This window comes from Delphinapterus leucas, chromosome 5 (genome assembly GCF_059928025.1).
Source record: "Delphinapterus leucas isolate spDelLeu-1000000601 "Yukka" chromosome 5, BTC_Dleu_Yukka2, whole genome shotgun sequence".
NCBI classification, from domain to species: Eukaryota; Metazoa; Chordata; class Mammalia; order Artiodactyla; family Monodontidae; genus Delphinapterus; species Delphinapterus leucas.
This window is the reverse complement of record NC_143133.1, coordinates 136,785,551-136,805,441: the sequence shown is the minus strand read 5'-3', so window position 1 is coordinate 136,805,441 and position 19,891 is coordinate 136,785,551. Positions and strand designations below refer to the sequence as shown.

The 19,891-nt window shown below is 41.6% G+C and overlaps 1 protein-coding gene across 2 annotated transcripts in view; it reads left to right on the top strand.

Annotated features, from left to right (window-relative positions):
• The window catches only part of GUCY1B1 (guanylate cyclase 1 soluble subunit beta 1), a 48,157-nt gene extending 28,719 nt beyond the window's left edge, over positions 1–19,438 (top strand). For both annotated transcript variants that reach the window (XM_022582200.2, XM_022582202.1), the window contains 10 exons: positions 360–557; positions 3,542–3,772; positions 5,018–5,134; positions 6,097–6,230; positions 10,590–10,787; positions 13,801–14,038; positions 15,010–15,150; positions 16,550–16,704; positions 17,003–17,129; positions 18,245–19,438. In XM_022582200.2, the coding sequence (XP_022437908.1) occupies positions 360–557; positions 3,542–3,772; positions 5,018–5,134; positions 6,097–6,230; positions 10,590–10,787; positions 13,801–14,038; positions 15,010–15,150; positions 16,550–16,704; positions 17,003–17,129; positions 18,245–18,268 (1,563 nt within the window). In that variant the 3' untranslated portion in view covers positions 18,269–19,438. The remainder of the gene's footprint in view (positions 1–359; positions 558–3,541; positions 3,773–5,017; positions 5,135–6,096; positions 6,231–10,589; positions 10,788–13,800; positions 14,039–15,009; positions 15,151–16,549; positions 16,705–17,002; positions 17,130–18,244) is intronic.
• The last annotated feature ends 453 nt before the right edge of the window (positions 19,439–19,891 follow it).

The window sequence follows — 19,891 nt, the reverse complement described above, 5'->3', positions numbered from 1 at the left end:
TTGCTGCAAATGGCATTATTTCATGCTTTTTTATGTCTGAGTAGTATTCCATTATATATATATATATATATATATATATATACGTGACATGTGTGTGTGTGTGTGTGTGTGTGTGTACACCACATCTTCTTTATCCATTCACACAGATGTTCTTAATTTCATCACCTTAGTTTCAAGTTCTCCGTGGTTCTTGCCTTACTGACATCTGGATGCAGCAGGGAAGGCTGTGCCCTGTGCAAGTTCGCATGGCCCGTGGGCGCCTGAGCTCAGACCTGAGTCTGCTTCCTCAGCCTTCTCTCCCGAGGGCAGCTGCCACATGGGAGCAGGACTTACTCATCACTCTGTCCTCTTCCTTGCAGAACCTCGATGCCCTGCACGACCACCTTGCTACCATCTACCCGGGTATGCGGGCACCTTCCTTTAGGTGCACCGATGCAGAGAAGGGCAAAGGGCTTATCCTGCACTACTACTCAGAGAGAGAAGGCCTGCAGGACATTGTCATCGGGATCATTAAGACGGTAGCTCAGCAGATCCACGACACTGAAATAGACATGAAGGTAATGGTCAGTACCTGGGGCTCTTCTGGGCACACGTGACATGCGGGGTGTTAGAAAGGTGCTCCGAACGTGCCCCTGGTCAGCGCTGCTACTGGCGCTCAGCAGAGGTAGTACCAGCCGTAACACTGGCAGTCTTCTATATTTGGCTTGGAATGCATACACAGGGTAGTTTTTCCTTGTGGGAACAGATTTTTCTTTCTAATTATATATATTGCTCAAGGCAACGGGAAATTTAATTTGCATTTCCTGTGAGCTCACACTAGCTGGGAAGCAGGAGGACCTTTGTCTGGCTGAGCTGTGGCCTTCAGAATACAAAAAAAAACCCTGTAACATGGACACATTCTAAAATAATATGAGATGAAGTCATATTTTACTGGGTTTGTGTGTGTGTGTGGATTTTTTGGTCTGTCCCTGAAATGTGGTTTGAATATTTCATTTTTGTGGGCTAAAACCTTTGCTTTTTTTTTTTTTTTTTAAATTAGATCACTTGGTAAAAGAAACTGGTCTCAGACTTTAAAAAATGTGTTGCTGTTGATAATTCACACTGTCAGTTTTGAGTGATAATTTCAAGGTATTGATACAATAGCTGTGCAATAAAGGGAGCCATCATTTTTCCTTATTTCTAATCCAGAGTCGCTCCCAGGGAGCCATCATTTTTTCCTTATGTCTAATCCAGAGAGTCGCTCCCAGGGAGCCATCATTTTTCCTTATGTCTAATCCAGAGAGTTGCTCCCAGGGAGCTGTGTTTTGTGTGCTCAGCCCCAAGAGACATTCTTCAGTGGCCCTAGGTTTGAGAAAAGTGGGCCGAGGGTACCCTATTTCGGTTTGCTTTCTTTATGGAAAATCTAATAGGCAGTGCTTTCTTAGATCTATAGTTACATTCTAACATGTGTGGGAAGCCCACACTTTAAGTACAGTATTACACAAATAGAAATTGTAACATTTAAATTGATTAATTTAGAAAAGTATGCCGTATATTTAATCTAGTAATGTCACATGAGATTTCACGGGTGTTTTTACTTTCAAGAGTTGGTGTCATTTTTTACGTGATCCCCAGGTGCATCCTTAGTTTCTCTACAACTAGAAAGTGGGAGTATGGATAACGTAACATTATCAAATCCAGAGACATTTAAAAACTTGTGTCAAGGACTGAAATTCACCCGTGATTAGGAATCTCACTGGAATTCAATTAAAATTGTATACGCCTTTCATTTCCAGCTCTGGATCCTGACACCGAACTAACACTTCACTTACAGTACATGAGCCTGTATCATGGGGGTTGTAAACACTGGGTCTGCTCTTGGTTTGTTCATGACGTAGCCAAGCTGAGCAAGAAGTAAGGGCATAGAAACTTCAGGAAAGCAGCATAAACTGGGCACCCTTGGAAACTGCAGTTGCCATGGTTATTAGAGCCTTTGGTATGGGAGGTTGACAGCAGTAGCGCTCTGTATAATTATGGGGTTCACTTTATACATCCCACTTATACAGTGTGGATTGTCTTGTGACCTTCATTTATTCAAGTATTCCAATATAGTTGTCTGAAATATTTGCATTTGGTAATTATATTTGGTATATTTAATGTTTTTCAAAGGCACTGTTTTAATTTCCTGAGGCATTCTTACGTTGAATCCCTAAGTTTAATAGGTCCAGAGCTACCAGACAATTTAACTACTTCAGGAATATTAGACCATGTCGTGAAGGTGATATACGAAGGAGAGGTTAAAAACATGATCAGAAAAGCTGTTCATTTCGCTGATTTAACCAAGGCAAAAGGGTATAATTGAGGAATTCATTAGTAAATTTAGGTTGCATATAATTCAGTTCTTCTAGCTGAAATGGAAACACAGCAGAACATCAAAATTTTAAGATTGTTTTGTTTTCTTTATGAGACTTTAGGGAAATTAATCTTCATGGGGCAGAATTTTCCACTCATAAATGAGAACACTAATCTTTCGGCAGTGTAGTAGGTTAGTGTGACAGTTTCAGTAGTAATATCCTGATTTCACCGTGAAACTGCATTTGGGAAAACATATACAATAACGTCCACATTAATTGAGATTTGTTCTTAAGTGTCAGAGTTGGCTGCAGTGAACTAAGGAAAAAAGTGAAAAAGAGCAATGTTTTGCCTTCATTTAGCTGCAACTGAAGAAATATTCATTCAGCTATTTCCCATTTTGATCTGGCCGCAATTTGAGATATGGTTTTTTCCCTTTATAAGAGGATGTGTTGGTTGAAGTTTCTTAAACTCGAAAGGAAAAATCTTTTTTAAAGCTTAATCATTTGTTTGCCCGTGAATAATATTTAGAAATGCAGTTATTCTTTAGAGAGCTTCACTCATGATCAGGATTACTCCCATAGAACAAAGTCCTAGATTTGGAATTAAATCAAAAAAGGTAATTTGGGGAGGGGGGATTTTTAAGCATTTTGTCGATCTGTTCTTCAGAAAGATTAGTCAAAATACCCCCATTAGTGGCATGTGAAATGACTCTTCTTCTGTATCCTACCTCATTTGGTACTGTAATTTTTATATACTTGCCGATTGATGGATAAAAAAATGACATGGCATATTAAATACGTATCTCTGTCGTTTCATTTCCCTGTTTGTGCGTGTCATTTTTGATCATATTAAACATACCACTCTGTATGATGTGTAGGGCGTCTACTGTACGTGTGCCTGGCTGAGGGGTGCTGAGCCCACCAGGACAAGGGGGTGCTTTCCCCCAAATTCTACCAAAGAGGCTGCATGGACCACTAGGGTACTCGTACCAGATTTGCTATCTTTCTGTGAATTTACTTAGTCAGTCTTCAGATTTCATAAATGAATGTCCAGCAGTAGTTTTCTATGTTAGGCGTGTATAGTGTTTGCATATATTGAATTTTTAAAATTAACCTGCTAGGTGAAGTTCTCATCACCAGTTTCTTAGGTATTTAGGTATTGTAACTAAATGCAGACAATTAACACCATTTCCCCTTTTGGCATCCAGGTTATTCAGCAAAGAAACGAAGAATGTGATCATACTCAATTTTTGATTGAAGAAAAAGAGTCAAAAGAAGAGGATTTTTATGAAGATCTTGACAGATTTGAAGAAAATGGTACCCAGGAATCACGCATCAGCCCATATACCTTCTGCAAAGCTTTTCCCTTTCACATCATATTCAACCGGGATCTCGTGGTCACTCAGTGTGGCAATGCCATCTACAGAGTCCTTCCCCAGGTAAGAGTACATCACACTCCCTTGGGGCCTGAGACAAAAGGCCACAAAGACACTATTGTTACAGGTGACCATTCATACCTTTAACCCTTTGCTTATGTATCAGGTAACGTGGAGCACACTGTACGTCACAGGAGTTCCGTAACTACACACTAAGTATGTTTCAGCGTACTGCAGCTTTGCCTAGGACTGCTACTTATTTTTTTCTGTTTTAATCACAAGGGCAGTGGGAGAATTCTGTGGGAATAGTGTACTTGTTTTAATGAGGAAGTGAGTAACTTTCCAGTAACAATCAGTTTTCACTTAATTTATTCAACATGGAGCAAACAGTCACTGAATATCTACTGTCTGAAAATAACTTTCAAAATCAACCACTGACATTTGCAGGGAAAAGGAAGGAATTTAAAATACACCAAAGAGGAAAGCGATAGAGGTTACCGTGGGGTTTAGTAGAAAAAGCATCAAAGGACAGCAGTTGGGTGATGCCAGGAATGTACGTTTGACTTGTATTATTATTGTTATATTATCTTCGTATTCAGACCCGCTGTCAAGTCCTCTCTTCCTACTTTTTCTTTTCTCTCCGTTTCTGACTTTTGAATTGCACATGACATGTGTCTAGAGATACTTTTTGCTTGTAATTAAGGACTCTTAATTCAGGATGAACTCCCATGGGATCTGGCATGAACCCGTAAATCTGGAGGCAGAACCATGTGTGGACCGGGCTGTTATGCTGCCTCTGCCTCTCCTCCCTTGATGACCTTGACCGTGTCACGTCCCACTTGGCCTGCTTTCCCCTTGTTGTACTGTGAGGCTACACTTAGTGTAGGCAGTCACCCACTTTCCCTTTTATTGGTAATTAGCCGTCTCCCGATAAACTATGAGTGTCGTGGGTGGTTTTGCTATTTAAATTTCATTTTAGGCTGCGGACATCTAACACCTCATGCTACAATTTAAAAGCTAAGTTCCATTCTTTTTTCTTCAAAAATTCTCCTCTTGTTTAGATTAGCTTATATTTGAATATTAGTCCCCTGATTGCATATTAGGTTTCACGTTCAGGCAACTACTGGATGTTCCTTTAGTTGCCAAGCTGCTTAGATGATGGTGTGAGTCCACAGTTGAGGTCACTTTCCTACAAAATAATTACGATTTTCTATGTTTAAGTGCTGTTGAGCTGGTCCGATCTAATAACTACTATCAGATCGTAAGAATTATTGACTAAGTATCCTTTTCTTTTCATCTGCATTTTAGCTCCAGCCTGGGACCTGCAGCCTCCTGTCTGTCTTCTCCCTGGTCCGTCCTCATATTGACATCAGTTTCCATGGGATCCTCTCACACATCAATACGGTCTTCGTATTGAGAAGCAAGGTAATTGAGATACTATTTCAGTAAACGTGAGGAAGTAAGGTCTGTTACAGATTAGAAGTGTTCCACAGGGATAATTAGCTGCAAAAACATTCTGTGAGATGCAGAAGGTGTAGAGAGAGAAACACCAGAGCCCAAAGGGAGTCCCATTTCAAAGGCAACGGTGCTGATTTGGGGGTTGCCTGTAGGGAAGTGGGACCCTCTCCTCTGGTTAGAATAAACGCGTGAGTGTTTGGAGAAGGCCTCGCCCAGGCTGCCCGGGTGCACACCATGAAACCAGCACCTTTTACTCAATATACAGCTACAGACTCCTGTTTTAGAAATCTGGGGAACTAATAAAGATTTTTTAAACTTCACCCAAAGCCGCTGGTTTGTTGTTCCCTAAATTGTCTGTTATTCTTCAGGGCACTTTTGTGGGGAAATACAAGTGATAACATTTTCATTCAGTTGATAGTGAGTGGTACCCAGATCTCGTAGTTTCTGTTCTTGGGGCTGGTGTAGCCAGAGTGTTCCAGAGGACAAAGCTCATCCTCCCTTCCACCCTCCACCTACAAAGGTCTTCCCCGCACCTACATCCTGTATTTGGAACCAGCTGCTTCCAGCTGCTCTGTGCATGTAGGGGTGGGCACGGGGACACTGGGTCTGGTCTTTGCTAGAGCCTGGGATTACGTGCTGTGGCCATGGTGGAAAATCAGAAATAAGACTCACTGCAGCTTTCCATAAAGATGTGAAAGTAGCACAGCTACTGTCTTTCTGGGTTCAAAGGAAACAGTCAGTTGGCTCTTCTGCAGTGATGTAAGGCTGTCTGCTTGTTACCTGGCGGACTCTGGTGAAACGCCTCTCCTGTTCTACCTGGGCCGATGTTCTCCCTTACGGTTTGGTGGGAATGAGGTCTCCGTGTCCTCGGCTGAGTCGTTAGGTAGAGACAAAGGCGTGAGTGGACGGTTGTGTCTTGCCTTTTCCAGGAAGGGTTGCTGGACGTAGAGAAATCGGAGTGTGAGCATGAACTGACGGGCACTGAGACCAGCTGCTTACGGCTCAAGGGCCAGATGATCTACTTACCTGAAGCGGACAGCATACTTTTCCTGTGCTCACCAAGGTAATCACTTCGAGGTGAACCCATCTGACGCGAATGAAGGAGTCCAATATCTTTTTATTCAATTGTTTCTACAAAGTATGCTTAGACTTCACAACTCTTCTTATACGCCTCTCTATAACAAGGATAACTTCATTGAACATCTGCAGTAAACTCGGAAGAAGTCATGTCTTCTGTTTTGTTTGCCATATCTTAGTCAATTTGCTGAGTGTTTATGCCATTAGATCAGGGGATACCTAATCTGAAGGTAGCTAACTCTGTAGCTTTGTACCTTCCAAAGACACATCATATGTCCATAAGCAAACCTATAAAGCATGTAATGCGATGGCAGAAATACATGGTTATATTTGGCACCAAGAAATTACTTTTCTAATGATTTCTGGATATAAGCTATTTTATATTAAAACTATTTCATTACTTTAACTGAGATATACTATTCAAAATATAGTTTTAAGTTGACATTTATGTAAATAACGTTATTTATAATAAACATCAGGACTTCCCTGGTGGCGCAGTGGTTAAGAATCTGCCTGCCAATGCAGGGGACATGGGTTCGAGCCCTGGTCCGGGAAGATCCCACATGCCGCAGAGCAGCTAAGCGCGTGAGCCACTACTGCTGAGCCTGTGCTCTAGAGCCTGTGAGCCACAGCTACTGAGCCCACGTGCCACAACTACTGAAGTCTGCGCGCCTAGAGCCCATGCTCCACAACAAGAGAAGCCACCACAATGAGAAGCCCGCGCACTGCAACGAAGAGCAGCCCCTGCTCGCCACAACTAGAGAAAGCCCACGCACAGCAACAAAGACCCAACTCAGCCAAAAACAAATTAATTAATTAATTAATTAAAAAAATAGATATAATGAACATTAGAGGGAAGTAAAACTGTAGGTTGGTGTTTTCCCAACGCGACAAGCATTCTACTAAAAGATGCATGGGAATTTAGAATAAGGAACACATATATAAATTTACTTGAGAGCAGTAGACATAGATAACTAACTGTAGAACTTATTAGGTGATATTTTGTGTATTTATAACTTTGTGCAGGCAAAATGTATGCACATTATTTAGTAACACCCAAGAAAGTATGTTTTGGTGGGCTGTTGATTAAAAATTGAGTTTAAAGTCCAATTGATCACTTTTCATTTAAAGATATTGTCTTAAAATTTCTGAAAAATCAAATGAATTTTGTAACACCTTCCTTGGAAATTATTAATATGGTATTAAAGACTCTATAAGACTAATGATGGGTTTTTCCCCTGAGAATATATATTACGAAAATAAAAGAGACAAAATTAGGGAATATAAACTCTTTATATTTTTTATTAATAAACTCCATTGATCTAACTATATATCTTCAACTGCTATAAATAAGTGTTCTTCCTTCTGCCTCTTTCCAAGTTGAGCATCAGTAGAATGACAGCTTCTCAATAGGGATAGTTTCTACTCATGGAGAGAAAGGTTTCTTTGGAAACAGAAGCAGGAAATTTAGAGTCTACTTGCTAATCACCATATGTAGAAATTGGCTACATAGTGACACACTCACCCGTTGTCATATGGGACCTGCTCATGTGTATAGAGAAACCAGTACTCACACGAAATGAGATCAACTGAAAGCAGTTTTACTTACAAAATAAATAACCCCAAGAGGAAAACAGTTACTGGCACAAAAACAGAAATATAGATCAATGGAACAAGATAGAAAGCCCAGAGATAAACCCACGCACATATGGTCACCTTATCATTGATAAAGGAGGCAGGAGTATACAGTGGAGAAAAGACAGCCTCTTCAATAAGTGGTGCTGGGAAACCTGGACAGCTCCATGTAAAAGAATGAAATTAGAACACTCCCTAACACCATACACAAAAGTAAACTCCAAATGGATTAGAGACCTAAATGTAGGACCAGACAGTATAAAACTCTGAGAGGAAAACATATGCAGAACACTCTATGACATAAATCACAGCAAGATCCTTTTTGATCCTAGAGAAATGGAAATGGAGACAAAAATAAACAAATGGGACCTAATGAAACTTAAAAGCATTTGCACAGCAAAGGAAACCATAAACAAGACTAAAAGACAACCCCTCAGAATGGGAGAAAATATTTGCAAACGAAGCAACTGACAAGGGATTAACCTCCAAAATTTACAAGCAGCTCATGCAGCTCAATATCAAAAAAACAAACAACCCAATCCAAAAATGGGCAGAGACCTAAATAGACATTTCTCCAAAGAAGATGCAGATCGCCAACAAACACATGAAAGGATGCTCAACATCACTAATCATTAGAGAAATGCAAATCAAAACTACAATGAGGTATATAACCTCACACCAGTCAGAATGGCCATCATCAAAAAATCTACAAACAAATGCTGGAGAGGGTGTGGAGAAAAGGGAACCCTCCTGCACTGTTAGTGGGAGTGTAAATTGATACAGCCGGTATGGAGAACAGTATTGAGGTTCCTTAAGAAACTAAAAATAGAACTACCATATGACCCAGCAATTCCACTGCTGGGCCTATACCCTGAGAAAACCATAATTCCAAGAGTCATGTACAACAATGTTCATTGCAGCTCTATTTACAATAGCCAGGACATGGAAGCAACTTAAATGTCCATCAACAAACAAATGGATAAAGAAGATGTGGCACGTATATACAATGGAATATTACTCAGCCATAAAAAGAAATGAAATTGAGTTATTTGTAGTGAGGTGGATGAACCTAGAGTCTGTCATACAGAGTGAAGTAAGTCAGAAAGAGAAAAACAAATACCGTACGAAAACACATATATATGGAATCTAAAAAGAAACAAAAAAACCCAAATGGTTCTGAAGAACCTAGGGGCAGGACAGGAATAAAGACGCAGATGTAGAGAATGGACTTGAGGACACAGGGAGGGGGAAGGTAAGCTGGGACGAAGTGAGAGAGTGGCATGGACATATATACACTACCAAATGTAAAATAGATAGCTAGTGGGAAGCAGCCACATAGCACAGGGAGATCAGCTCGGTGCTTTGTGACCACCTAGAGGGGTGGGGTAGAGAGGGTGGGAGGGAGATGTAAGAGGGAGGGGATATGGGGATATAAGTATACATATAACTGATTCACTTTGTTATACAGCAGAAACTAACACACCATTGTAAAACAATTATATTCCCATAAAGATGTTAAGAAAAAAACAGGAAAAAAAAATAATAGCTCATTAAAATAATAATAAATATGTTTTGAGAACAATGAGACATAATTTGATTAAGTTTTCTCACTCAGTATGAGCATTTTAACCCTTCATTTTCATTTTACAGTTACAGTCATTTTTCCTCTGCTCACTGGCAGGTCTTGTAAACCATTTGGTGGATGATCTGGCCTCTTTCCTGAAGGGTGTGTGTCAATAGTAAACTGATCATTTTATTTTTCTTTATTAGCATGCTAACTTTTGCTTTGATTTATGGACATTTCTGCTGAGAATATATTGCAGGGAAACATTTTATTAATCCCAATTTCTTTAGTAAAGTCTCAACACAGTTATGTCATTTTAGAGAAATTATTATGCACAACTAGAAATAATTACTTTGCATTTAAAGAATTCAAACCAAGAATGTAACCTTCAGACATTTTAACCAAATACTAAATTTTTTTAAAAGTCAACTTTTTACTGGTAGATCTTCACCGAATCAATAAATATCACGTTGTCCTAAGAATGACTTAAGTTACGAAGATGCATCAAATTCAGCAAGAGCAAATACTGTTTCAAATAAATGAGAAAATTTGTCAAAGAAAATAAGAGTAGTAGAAGAAATTAGAGCCAGAAATAAGAGTAGAATAGAAAGTGCATGTTAGAAAGTCATGAGTACAGAAAAGTCATGTTGAAGATGGGTCATAAATCAGGTTGTAAACCTTTCATCATTGTCTGTGAAAGAGAAGATACCTAGTTACGTCATAGAACCAACCCCTAAGGCAACAATGAACTAGCTTCTCAGAAGAAACACTGTTATCCTTGTTAAAGAGAGGAAAGATAACTTTTTCTTCATCTCTTCATAATGAGGGAAAACTGTGGCAATAATAACAGACTTGTGTTAAAAACCCGAGTGGGTTTCGTAGGGCAGTTTTTCACATTATCTTTTAATTTAGGCTGATGGCGTTAGAAAGTGCCATTTGGCAAAACTGCATGTCAAGTTCACTGCTCTTTTGACAGATGTTTAAATATTGAGAAGAATGAAGCACATTCCTCTCGCTTTTCTCCAAATTTTCTTCCGCCTGACCTGCTGAATGGCAGGCGGCGGGATTAGACTCCTGGACAGGAGCCAGGGCAGTGTTACCGTGGGGACCCTGGGGACTGACAGTGCCTCCTTCTCCCTGTGACAGTGTCATGAACCTGGACGACCTGACCCGGCGAGGGCTGTACCTGAGCGACATCCCCCTGCACGATGCCACGCGGGACCTCGTGCTGCTGGGGGAGCAGTTCCGAGAGGAGTACAAGCTGACCCAGGAGCTGGAAATCCTCACGGACAGGCTGCAGCTCACACTGCGTGCCCTGGAAGATGAAAAGAAGAAGACAGACACGTAAGCACGTGCCCTGTGCTTAAAGAGGGCGGGCAGGGCTGGCAGGGCTGGCCTGCGTGGTAGCCGGTGGCCCTGCCGTAGTTAAGACTGACCGTCAGGCTGCTCGCTGCGCAGCAGGCCCGTAAATCCAGACACAAGTTGCTGGGGCAAGGAACAGCGATCGTAGTCGGAAAGACGGCAGACCCAGAAGATGGCGGGCTCGTGTCCCAAACGACCATCTGGCCTGAGTTAGAATTCGGGCTCCTTGTGTACTAAAAGGGGCAGGACCAGCCGAAGGGGGTGGGACCAGCCAAAGGGGCGGGGCTAAAGCCAAAGGTGGGTGGGACCCGCCAAAGGGGCGGGGCTAAAGCTAAGCACTTCCTGGTTCCTGGCAGCGTCTGGGGCTGGGAGGTGTGAATGCCTTCCTTCCTGAGGCCGCTCCCTGGTGAACCTGGTTAGGCTGTTTCCTGGGAGCTAAACAAAGGTATTTAGCTTAAGGCTCATGACCTGGGGAGCAGGGTTCCCAGAGATGGGCCATCGTGTACAATTTAATCTGATAAGCAACACCCCGTTAGTGATTAGCTTGTAATAGAACACAGAGGTTCTTCCCTATAACAAGACTCCGAGGCGTGGGACCTGCCGTAGGTTTGGAGTCCTAGGTAAAACTCTAACACATCACTTCAATAGAAGTTATGCACACAGAAATCAGTCAGTCCTAATAGTAATTTTACAAACCAAGCTGGAAGCATATACGCTAAAGCATGTCTCTGGAAATCATTAGAAGAATAATTCAAGTGCATATTTCAAGTCCAGCTACCCGTTCATCCACTTCTTCACACAAGAGGTGTACCGAGCATCCTCTAGGTGCCAGGGCTGCCCAGGTGCTGGGGGACACAGAACACTGAACTTAGATTTGGCCATTATATTTTAAAAGCGTTCTGTTCTTGGACTCCAAATTATTTTTGAGTTCGGCAGGTGTGAGTCTGACAGACTGTAGTGTCATCTGTGATGACAGCAATTGCATCTGTAATTTGATACATGAACAAAGGTATCAAAACACAAAACTGTTATTTTTCTACGAATGGTGGATTAAATTATGAACTACTGGGCAAGTAACATTTAAGATAATATTTCGTTTTCAAGTAATTCATTTAAACAAGTACACATCGTGCATACTGCTTGGCCTTGCTTGAGTATATTAATTAAAATCAGTTAAAAGCATGAAATCACTGACTTTCGTAAGAGAATTTTTCCGGTGGTCTTGCGTGTTCATTTTTAACGTTTGTATAATAGGAAGCTGTCTTGGAGAATTGACCTCATCTTCCTTCATGTAAGAACTGTGTCACTCTACTTGACACCATAGGGTTGGTAACAGCACCACTTCCTGTCCTTTTCTTGCATTGATGTGTGTGTGTTGCCTATGGTTGGATGCTGTGCCCACAGGTAAACACATCAGTTAACTGTTTATTGGCAGCTTAGGTGGATAGAGAATCCACGTAAATGTCTGTCGTCATCCCTAGCTTCTTCCTGCCCTTCTCCTACTTTGTATAATGAAGCTGAAAACTAGTTTCTTCGACACCACTTTACTTTCCTCACGGCCCTGAAGGGAACCCCTTAAGCGTCCCAGGTATTTGGCAAATTTCCAAAAGTATGTGGGATGAGGTGTGCCAGTCAGATTCCTCCTACTGCTCGAGAAACAACTCAAAATGTATATTTATCAGTCTGTGGTACAGCTTCCACCATGAAAAGTAACACATTTTATGGAGCTTGGGAGATAGCACTTAGCACCAAGGCTCACAGTCACCTGCATTTGTAAGTCTGAGTTACTCGGACCCTGCTCTGGCTGTTATATTAGAAAACCACCAAGGTTTCCATCTTCGTTGGTGTTTGGTTTTCAAGGTGATTTAATTATAAACATTTACTATGAATTTTTGTTGAAATGAAGTAGTTGTACTGGTCACATTTAATATTCAAATACAGCTTTAAAATGTTGTATAAAATGTTCTCTGTTTGAAAGTGAAAAGTGAAACACTGAATAAATTCCACTAAAGGTAGGGAAAAAATGAGACCTCAGCACCATTCTGCACCTTAACCTTGGCACCGGTGCCGTCTGGCTTAGGGGAGGAAGAGGCTCGGAGGTGGTGGCTACTCCTGTGCGCCGTCATGTCAAGGAACCGCAGGCCTGCCTGCTTCCGCTTGTCTGCTCAGCGCTCACCCCTCCCGTGCTCACCGCTCTCCCGGCTCCCCAGGCCCTGGTCCCGTCAGCGTGGTCTCAGGATTGTCAACGGAAATAGGATCTTTTCTTGTCTAGACCAATTTCTACCTGCTTTATCCGTTTCTTCCATGAAGGAGTGAGGCAGGACTGAAACAGAAGAACCTGCCCTTTCTTCCTTCCTTCCTTTCTTTCCTTCATTGGAGTATAGTTGATTTACAATGTTGTGTTAGTTTCAGGTGCACAGCAAAGTGAATCAGCTGTATATACATGTATACATGTTCTTTTTCAGATTCTTTTTTGTTATAGGTTTTTACAGGACACTGAGTAGAGTTCCCTGAGCTGTACAGTAGGTCCTTGCTGGGGAAATCTGCTTTTCACGTCAGATGACAAACGTTGAGGCAGATGGCTTATCCCTGAGAGGTGAACGTATCCCTGGTTTTGTGGGATCCAAACAGTGCTAAGTGCTTGAATGGCTTCTTTCATCCTGTGAATATCCCAGCAGGAGCGTCGACACACAAGACCACGCAAGACAACTTCGACTTCCCGGTGTCAGTCCTCTGTTTTGTCTGTCTGTTTTGTTTGGCTTATTTTGATTTGCTTTGAATTGGTTTGGATTTGGGGATGTTCTATGGGATTAAAACAAACCAATTATTTACATTTTCTCGACTTGACTTACAAAGATGGCTAATAGCGGGCGTCCTGTCAGAACCCAAGCCGGCACAGTGCACATGGCATTGAAGTCTACGAAGTGGGCCGGAGAGGCACTGAAGCTGCCCTCAGCATCTCTCACTGTGGCTTTGTCCTCACCCCTCTGGACAGGTTGCTGTACTCTGTCCTTCCTCCGTCCGTGGCCAACGAGCTGAGGCACAAGCGTCCGGTGCCCGCGAAGAGGTACGACAACGTGACCATCCTCTTCAGCGGCATCGTGGGCTTCAACGCCTTCTGCAGCAAGCATGCGTCTGGGGAAGGGGCCATGAAGATTGTCAACCTCCTCAACGACCTGTATACCAGATTCGACACTCTGACAGATTCCCGGAAAAATCCATTTGTTTATAAGGCAAGTCCAGGTCCTGTCCTAATGCAGTGCCATTCATGATTCTGAATTTTCAAGCCGTGGCTTCCGGAGGCACTGCAGTCACCATTCCCTGACTGTAGCCCTGCAGGCTTGGTACGGGCAGCTCTCATGCCTTCATTATTTACCATTTTCTTAAATAATTACCTCTCGTTCTAAAACATTCTCTTCCTTGTAACCCAAATGACTGGAACAGACGATTCCCTAGTTAAAATAAAATGTTAAATCCGTGCAGGTGGTTTATCACACGTAATATAAACATGGCATTCGTGTCATTGGTCTGCACGCGACATTTTTACTGAAAGGTAAAAGTGATTTGCACAGTAAAGAAGCCATGGAGCATAGGAAGGGGACTCAGACCTGCTTCTAGATAACATCAGCTTGAAGGGAAACGTTTATAAGGCATTTCTGCCCTTGGTTTCAGTTAGTAACAAATATAATATTGGAGAAACGAAGTCAGTGGAATATTGCTTCGTAAAGGCAAGAATGTGAACTAAACCACCCCCAGGCATCTGGAGCCATAGAAGCGCCCCGAGGACTATTTATTTTTTAGTCTTTTTCCGAGGAACAGTGTAACACTTGGTGAGCACATCATAAAAATCAGTGGTTAATGACCAGGGTAAATCACTGAACTGGGGGCAGTGGAGCTTTGGCCCATCCAACCATCAGTGTTTTAAGGGGAAACAGGGTAGTAAATTGTTCTACTGGGTAGTAAGCATATCTGAGCTGAGAAACCGGGACTTAACTAGAGGAAAAATAATGCCAAGACTCCAAGTGCCAGATGTGTACATTTCAAATAATGACGTTTCTTCTCGTTGGAGTTGAAGGTATCAGAATTTTAAGAGATTCAGGGGAGGAAAGTTGAAAGTTATTGACAGCAATTGGAAGAACATGTTTTGTGTAAGGGTAGCAAGTGAAACAGTCACGTTTGTACTGACCAATCTGTGCCCTGCTAGGTGGAAACGGTCGGTGATAAGTACATGACGGTGAGTGGCTTACCAGAGCCCTGCATCCACCATGCACGTTCCATTTGCCACCTGGCTTTGGACATGATGGAAATTGCCGGCCAGGTCCAGGTAGATGGTGAATCTGTTCAGGTTAGTAGATAAAACAGATATTATAATGGTAGTAATAGACCTTTTGGACAACCGATTTATACTCTTGACCAGCTAATCATTAATTATGTACAAGGAATAACATCTTGACAACAAAGACTAAGATTTTTAATGTTTTTTTAATTGAAGTATAATTTACAATGTTGTGTTTCTGCTGTACAGAAAAGTGGTTCAGTTACACGTATATAACGTGTATTCTTTTTCATGTTCTTTTCCATTATGGTTTAATACAGGATATTGAATATAGTTCCCTGTGCTATACTATAGATCCTTGTTGGTTATTTATTTTATATAGAGTTGTGTGTGTATGTTAATCCCAAACTCCTCCTGATTTATCCTCCCTCTCCCTTTTCCCTTTGGTAACCATATATCTGTTCTCTGTGTCTGTGAATCTGTTTGTGTTTCGTAGATATGTTCATCTGTGTCGTATTTTAGATTCCACATATAGGTGATATCACATGATATCTGTCTTTGTCTGACTTCCTTCACTGAGTATGATAATGTCTGGGTTCATCCATGTTGCTGCAGATAGCATTATTTCATTCTTTTTTATGGCTGAGTAATATTCCATTGCATATATGCACCGTATCTTCTTTATCCATCCTTCAGTGGACACTTAGGTTGCTTCCATGTCTTCGCTATTGCGAATAGCGCTGCAGTGAACATTGGGGTGCATGTATCTTTTCAGATTATAGTTTTCTCCAGGTATATGCCCAGGAGTGGGGTTGCCGGATCATATGACAGCTCTACTTTTAGTTTTTTTAAGGAACCTCCATACTGTTCTCCATGGTGGCTGCACCCGTTTACATTCCCACCACCAGTGTAGGAGGGTTCCCTTTTCTTCACACCCTCTCCAGCATTTGTTATTTGTAGACTTTTTAATGATGGCTGTTCTGACTGGTGTGAGGTGATACCTCGTTGCAATCTTGAGTTGCATTTCTCTAGTAATTAGCGATGTTGAGCATCTTTTCTTGTGCCTTTTGGCCATCTGTATAAACAAAGACTCATATTGTATTGAACCCATTGTATTACATTCTTCCATAGAAATGGGAAACCTGTCCACCTGTTTGAAATCTTCTTTATTCCATGTACTGAAAGTCATGAGGATGAGATAAAAACCCCTGTCCCTTCTGGTTTATTTTTTAAAATCTTTTTCCTGTGTCTCATGTAAGTTGCCAGATTCACATCTTTGAAAGCTTCACACTTGACAAAAAGAATGTTTCTCTTGAAAGATTTCTGTGAGGGTTTTTGTCTGTAATATGCTTGGAGTTCTAGAGAATTCTTAAGATTTTTATGTGATGACTCTGCATTATTCTTTAATATAGAGTAAGCAATCATTCATAGTATTGAATTTATTAAGGCAGAGCTTTGATTTCTGCAGATAACAATAGGGGTTCACACAGGGGAGGTAGTCACCGGTGTCATAGGACAGAGGATGCCTCGCTATTGTCTTTTTGGAAATACTGTCAACCTCACAAGCCGAACAGAAACCACTGGACAAAAAGGAAAAATAAATGTGTCTGAATATACATACAGGTAAGAGACACATCTAGGTATTTACTGATTTGAAAAATGTCTCTTTGCATGTGTTTTAATTCCCTGGGTGCTTTTATTACCTTTAACATTTATCACCTCTGCTCTTAAGATTATTTATTATTTATTTGAGAAGATGGTGTCATTATTTCCAATTTAAGTGATTCTTCACCATCTTAGGAGTTTCTCCTATGATCATTGTTACTAAAACCTCAAGGTACCTTTAAATAGCTTTGGTGTGTGTCATTTTCTCTGTGCAGCCATACTCCACGCTTCTCTCCCTGTTCCCTGTCCCCTTTAGATGTCTCATGACACCAGAAAATTCAGACCCACAATTCCATTTGGAGCACAGAGGCCCAGTGTCCATGAAGGGCAAAAAAGAGCCAATGCAAGTTTGGTTTCTATCCAGAAAAATTACGGGAACAGAGGTATGACTCATCAGAGTGTAATTCCTTTTTTAAGACAGACTATAAACATGGGAGCTAAATCATAATCACTGAAAACACGTTTCATTTGCAAAGAATTCTTGCTTACACGAACTCTTCAGTAGAGCAGCAGAAATACTGAACCATTAGTGAGCCGGTTAGAACAATACAGACTTCTTAACGGAGACTTTATGGTTGCTGATTTTGTCCTCTAATGAGATTAAAACTGAAGCAGTAGACGGAGGAGACCTGGTTTTGGTTGTTCCTCCACAATCTGGCTCAGACCCAGCTGGGGAGTGGGCGGTGAGGGGCGCCCCCGGGCCCTCCCCAGCGCCCTCAGCTGTTGTGAGGGCACCACCAGGGCCAAGACAGGGCCACCTTCACGGGAGGTTTTCTAACCATGACGCTCCAGCTCCTTGTAAGGGCCACGCTGTCACCTCGGGGGATGTTTGGGCATTTTTGGACATCCTGGTCCCTCGTGTGTCTTTCCTGGAGAGAAGAGTGATTTATACTTTTCCAGAATCTAAATGATTCCGCAGGGAGGCTATAGGTGCATGCTCGTGCCCTGGGTGTACTCCAGCCTGAACCCAGGTGCTGGGGGGCCTCAGAACTCTGGGGTTCGCTCGGTGGTCCTGTGACCCAGGGTGGCTCGTGACACCGAGGTCCTGCCAGCTTCGCCCCCTCCCAGTGGGTTGCATCAGAAACAAGTCTGATGCTTTGTTCCCCGCTGATGCGCTGGTTCTTTAGAGGGGGGGAGACTCCTTGACTATATGTCTTTTCCTGGATGTACACATTCGTTATAAATACGTTTAGAGTAGAAGTTCTAAAAGGAATGGAATGCCACGTTCTAAAATACTTATCTTCATCTTCTCTTCACTGTTTTCACCTCTGGTGCTAGCTTGCTTCCCGATGTTCTGATAAATTAGCTTCCCGCCAGCATTGCTCATTTGACTTGGGTGCTTCTGTCTCATCCAGCGTGATGCTGGGAATGACTGAGAAAAACTGTAGATATGAATGCAGATCAAATTTTATTTAAAAAGAGAAGGAAAATCTTTTGGGAGTCCTACAAGCTTTATTATCACTGAAAAGTAATACCCTATTTTTTCCACTTTGTAAAGGAAACAAAGCAGGATGACAACTGAATCTTGGACCTTGAGGTGAAGAGGACGGACGGGGTGAGGTCCAGTCTTCCCCTAACTCCTGCCAAGCCTGGGAGCAGTCATTCCCTTGGTCCTTTTCCATTTCCCCAAGCCTTTCTCCTGGTTATCTCTTTCCTTATTCATTATTCAGCTTTAGCTCTGCTTGTGAGTATTTTCAAGGTTTAGTATATTATCTGAAGTTTGGCTTCGTGTGGGTGATGTGAGCTTCACATGTCTTAAAATCTACTACAAGCATCACCTAACATGGTGACTTGCAAGTAGTAGACACCCAATAAATATTTGTTGAATTTAATTAAATGAAACAGAACAGTATCTGGCCATGTGTCTGTATATATACACACACCCCATGGTTTTCCAAATCTGTTCAGTGCTCTCTCTCTATATATGCATATGTATATTTTAATGACTATAACATATAAAAAAGTTTTGTCATGTTGGTGTATATCATTATAGAAATCATTTTCTAAAGGAGTGAATTCAGAATTTTAGGGAAAAAATGCAATTTATTTTCAGACTCCCCAAATAAGAATTAATATATCATGCTAAGAAAGTACTCACTATTTTGAATTATGCTAACTTTCCTTCAGAAATAGAGAATGCACATTTCTGTTATTAAACTATTGGGTTATTCATTCAGATCACGTGGCAATTACAATTCCTCTAAAATGCTGTCGTTTGCATTGTGCCCCTTGTGTAATTATAAGCCTCACTACTCCCATGCAGCTGTTAAAGCGGCACTGTTTCACAATGAGCTATTGCGTTAGTTTGGGGTAAACATTAGGGGCTCTGACCACATCCAAGGAAAAAGCTGGAAGCATGGCTGGGGTGTTCCTGTTGGCCCTTTATTCCCAGAAATTAGCTCCTTTTTCTTAGCTTACAAGAATGTGACTATATCCAGGGCATCGTGTTCAGAAAACCTACTTTAATTCCAACATAGAACGCATTCCTGTTGGACTCGTTAGCCTGTCATCCTTCAATATCTCTGATAATTTATTACCATCTATCTTTATAAAATATAGTACAATTAGTTTTGTGTAAAAATGTTTGTCTTTAAATTTAGCGTTTCCTATCAGCACATTGATATTTGTGTAAAATGTTCTGTGTTCATGTGTAAGAGATCCTGCAATAAATTATTTTTTCCACTTGTCCCTAGACAGTTTTTAATTCAATTAAAATGAAATGAATAGTCTTGTCGGTCATTTGATTGATTAGTGCCATTTTTGGAATACATCTTGTCACTTTGCCTGTTACAGGCTTTCATTTTGATTCCCTGCTGTTAGGATAAAGCTGAATGGTCCCTCTTCATCAGGCCTATTCCCAGATGGTATTTTTCTCCAATGACAGCGGCAAGACCAGCCTTGGCAGGGGTCGGGGGGATATACGCACAGATACGTGTGAAGTGACACTGACGAGCTCCCGGCATTTTAGGGGTGAAAGACACGTACAAATAGCCAAACCGTCTGATATTCGTAGTGATGAAACATGTTCAAGACACAGAAAGAATACTCAGAGCGTGAGAAACAAGAGGACGGAAGTGGGGTGGGAAGAAGGCGGCGGGAGACCAGCTGGGTTTTGTGATGGTTTTGTCTGAAGGTAAATTAATGC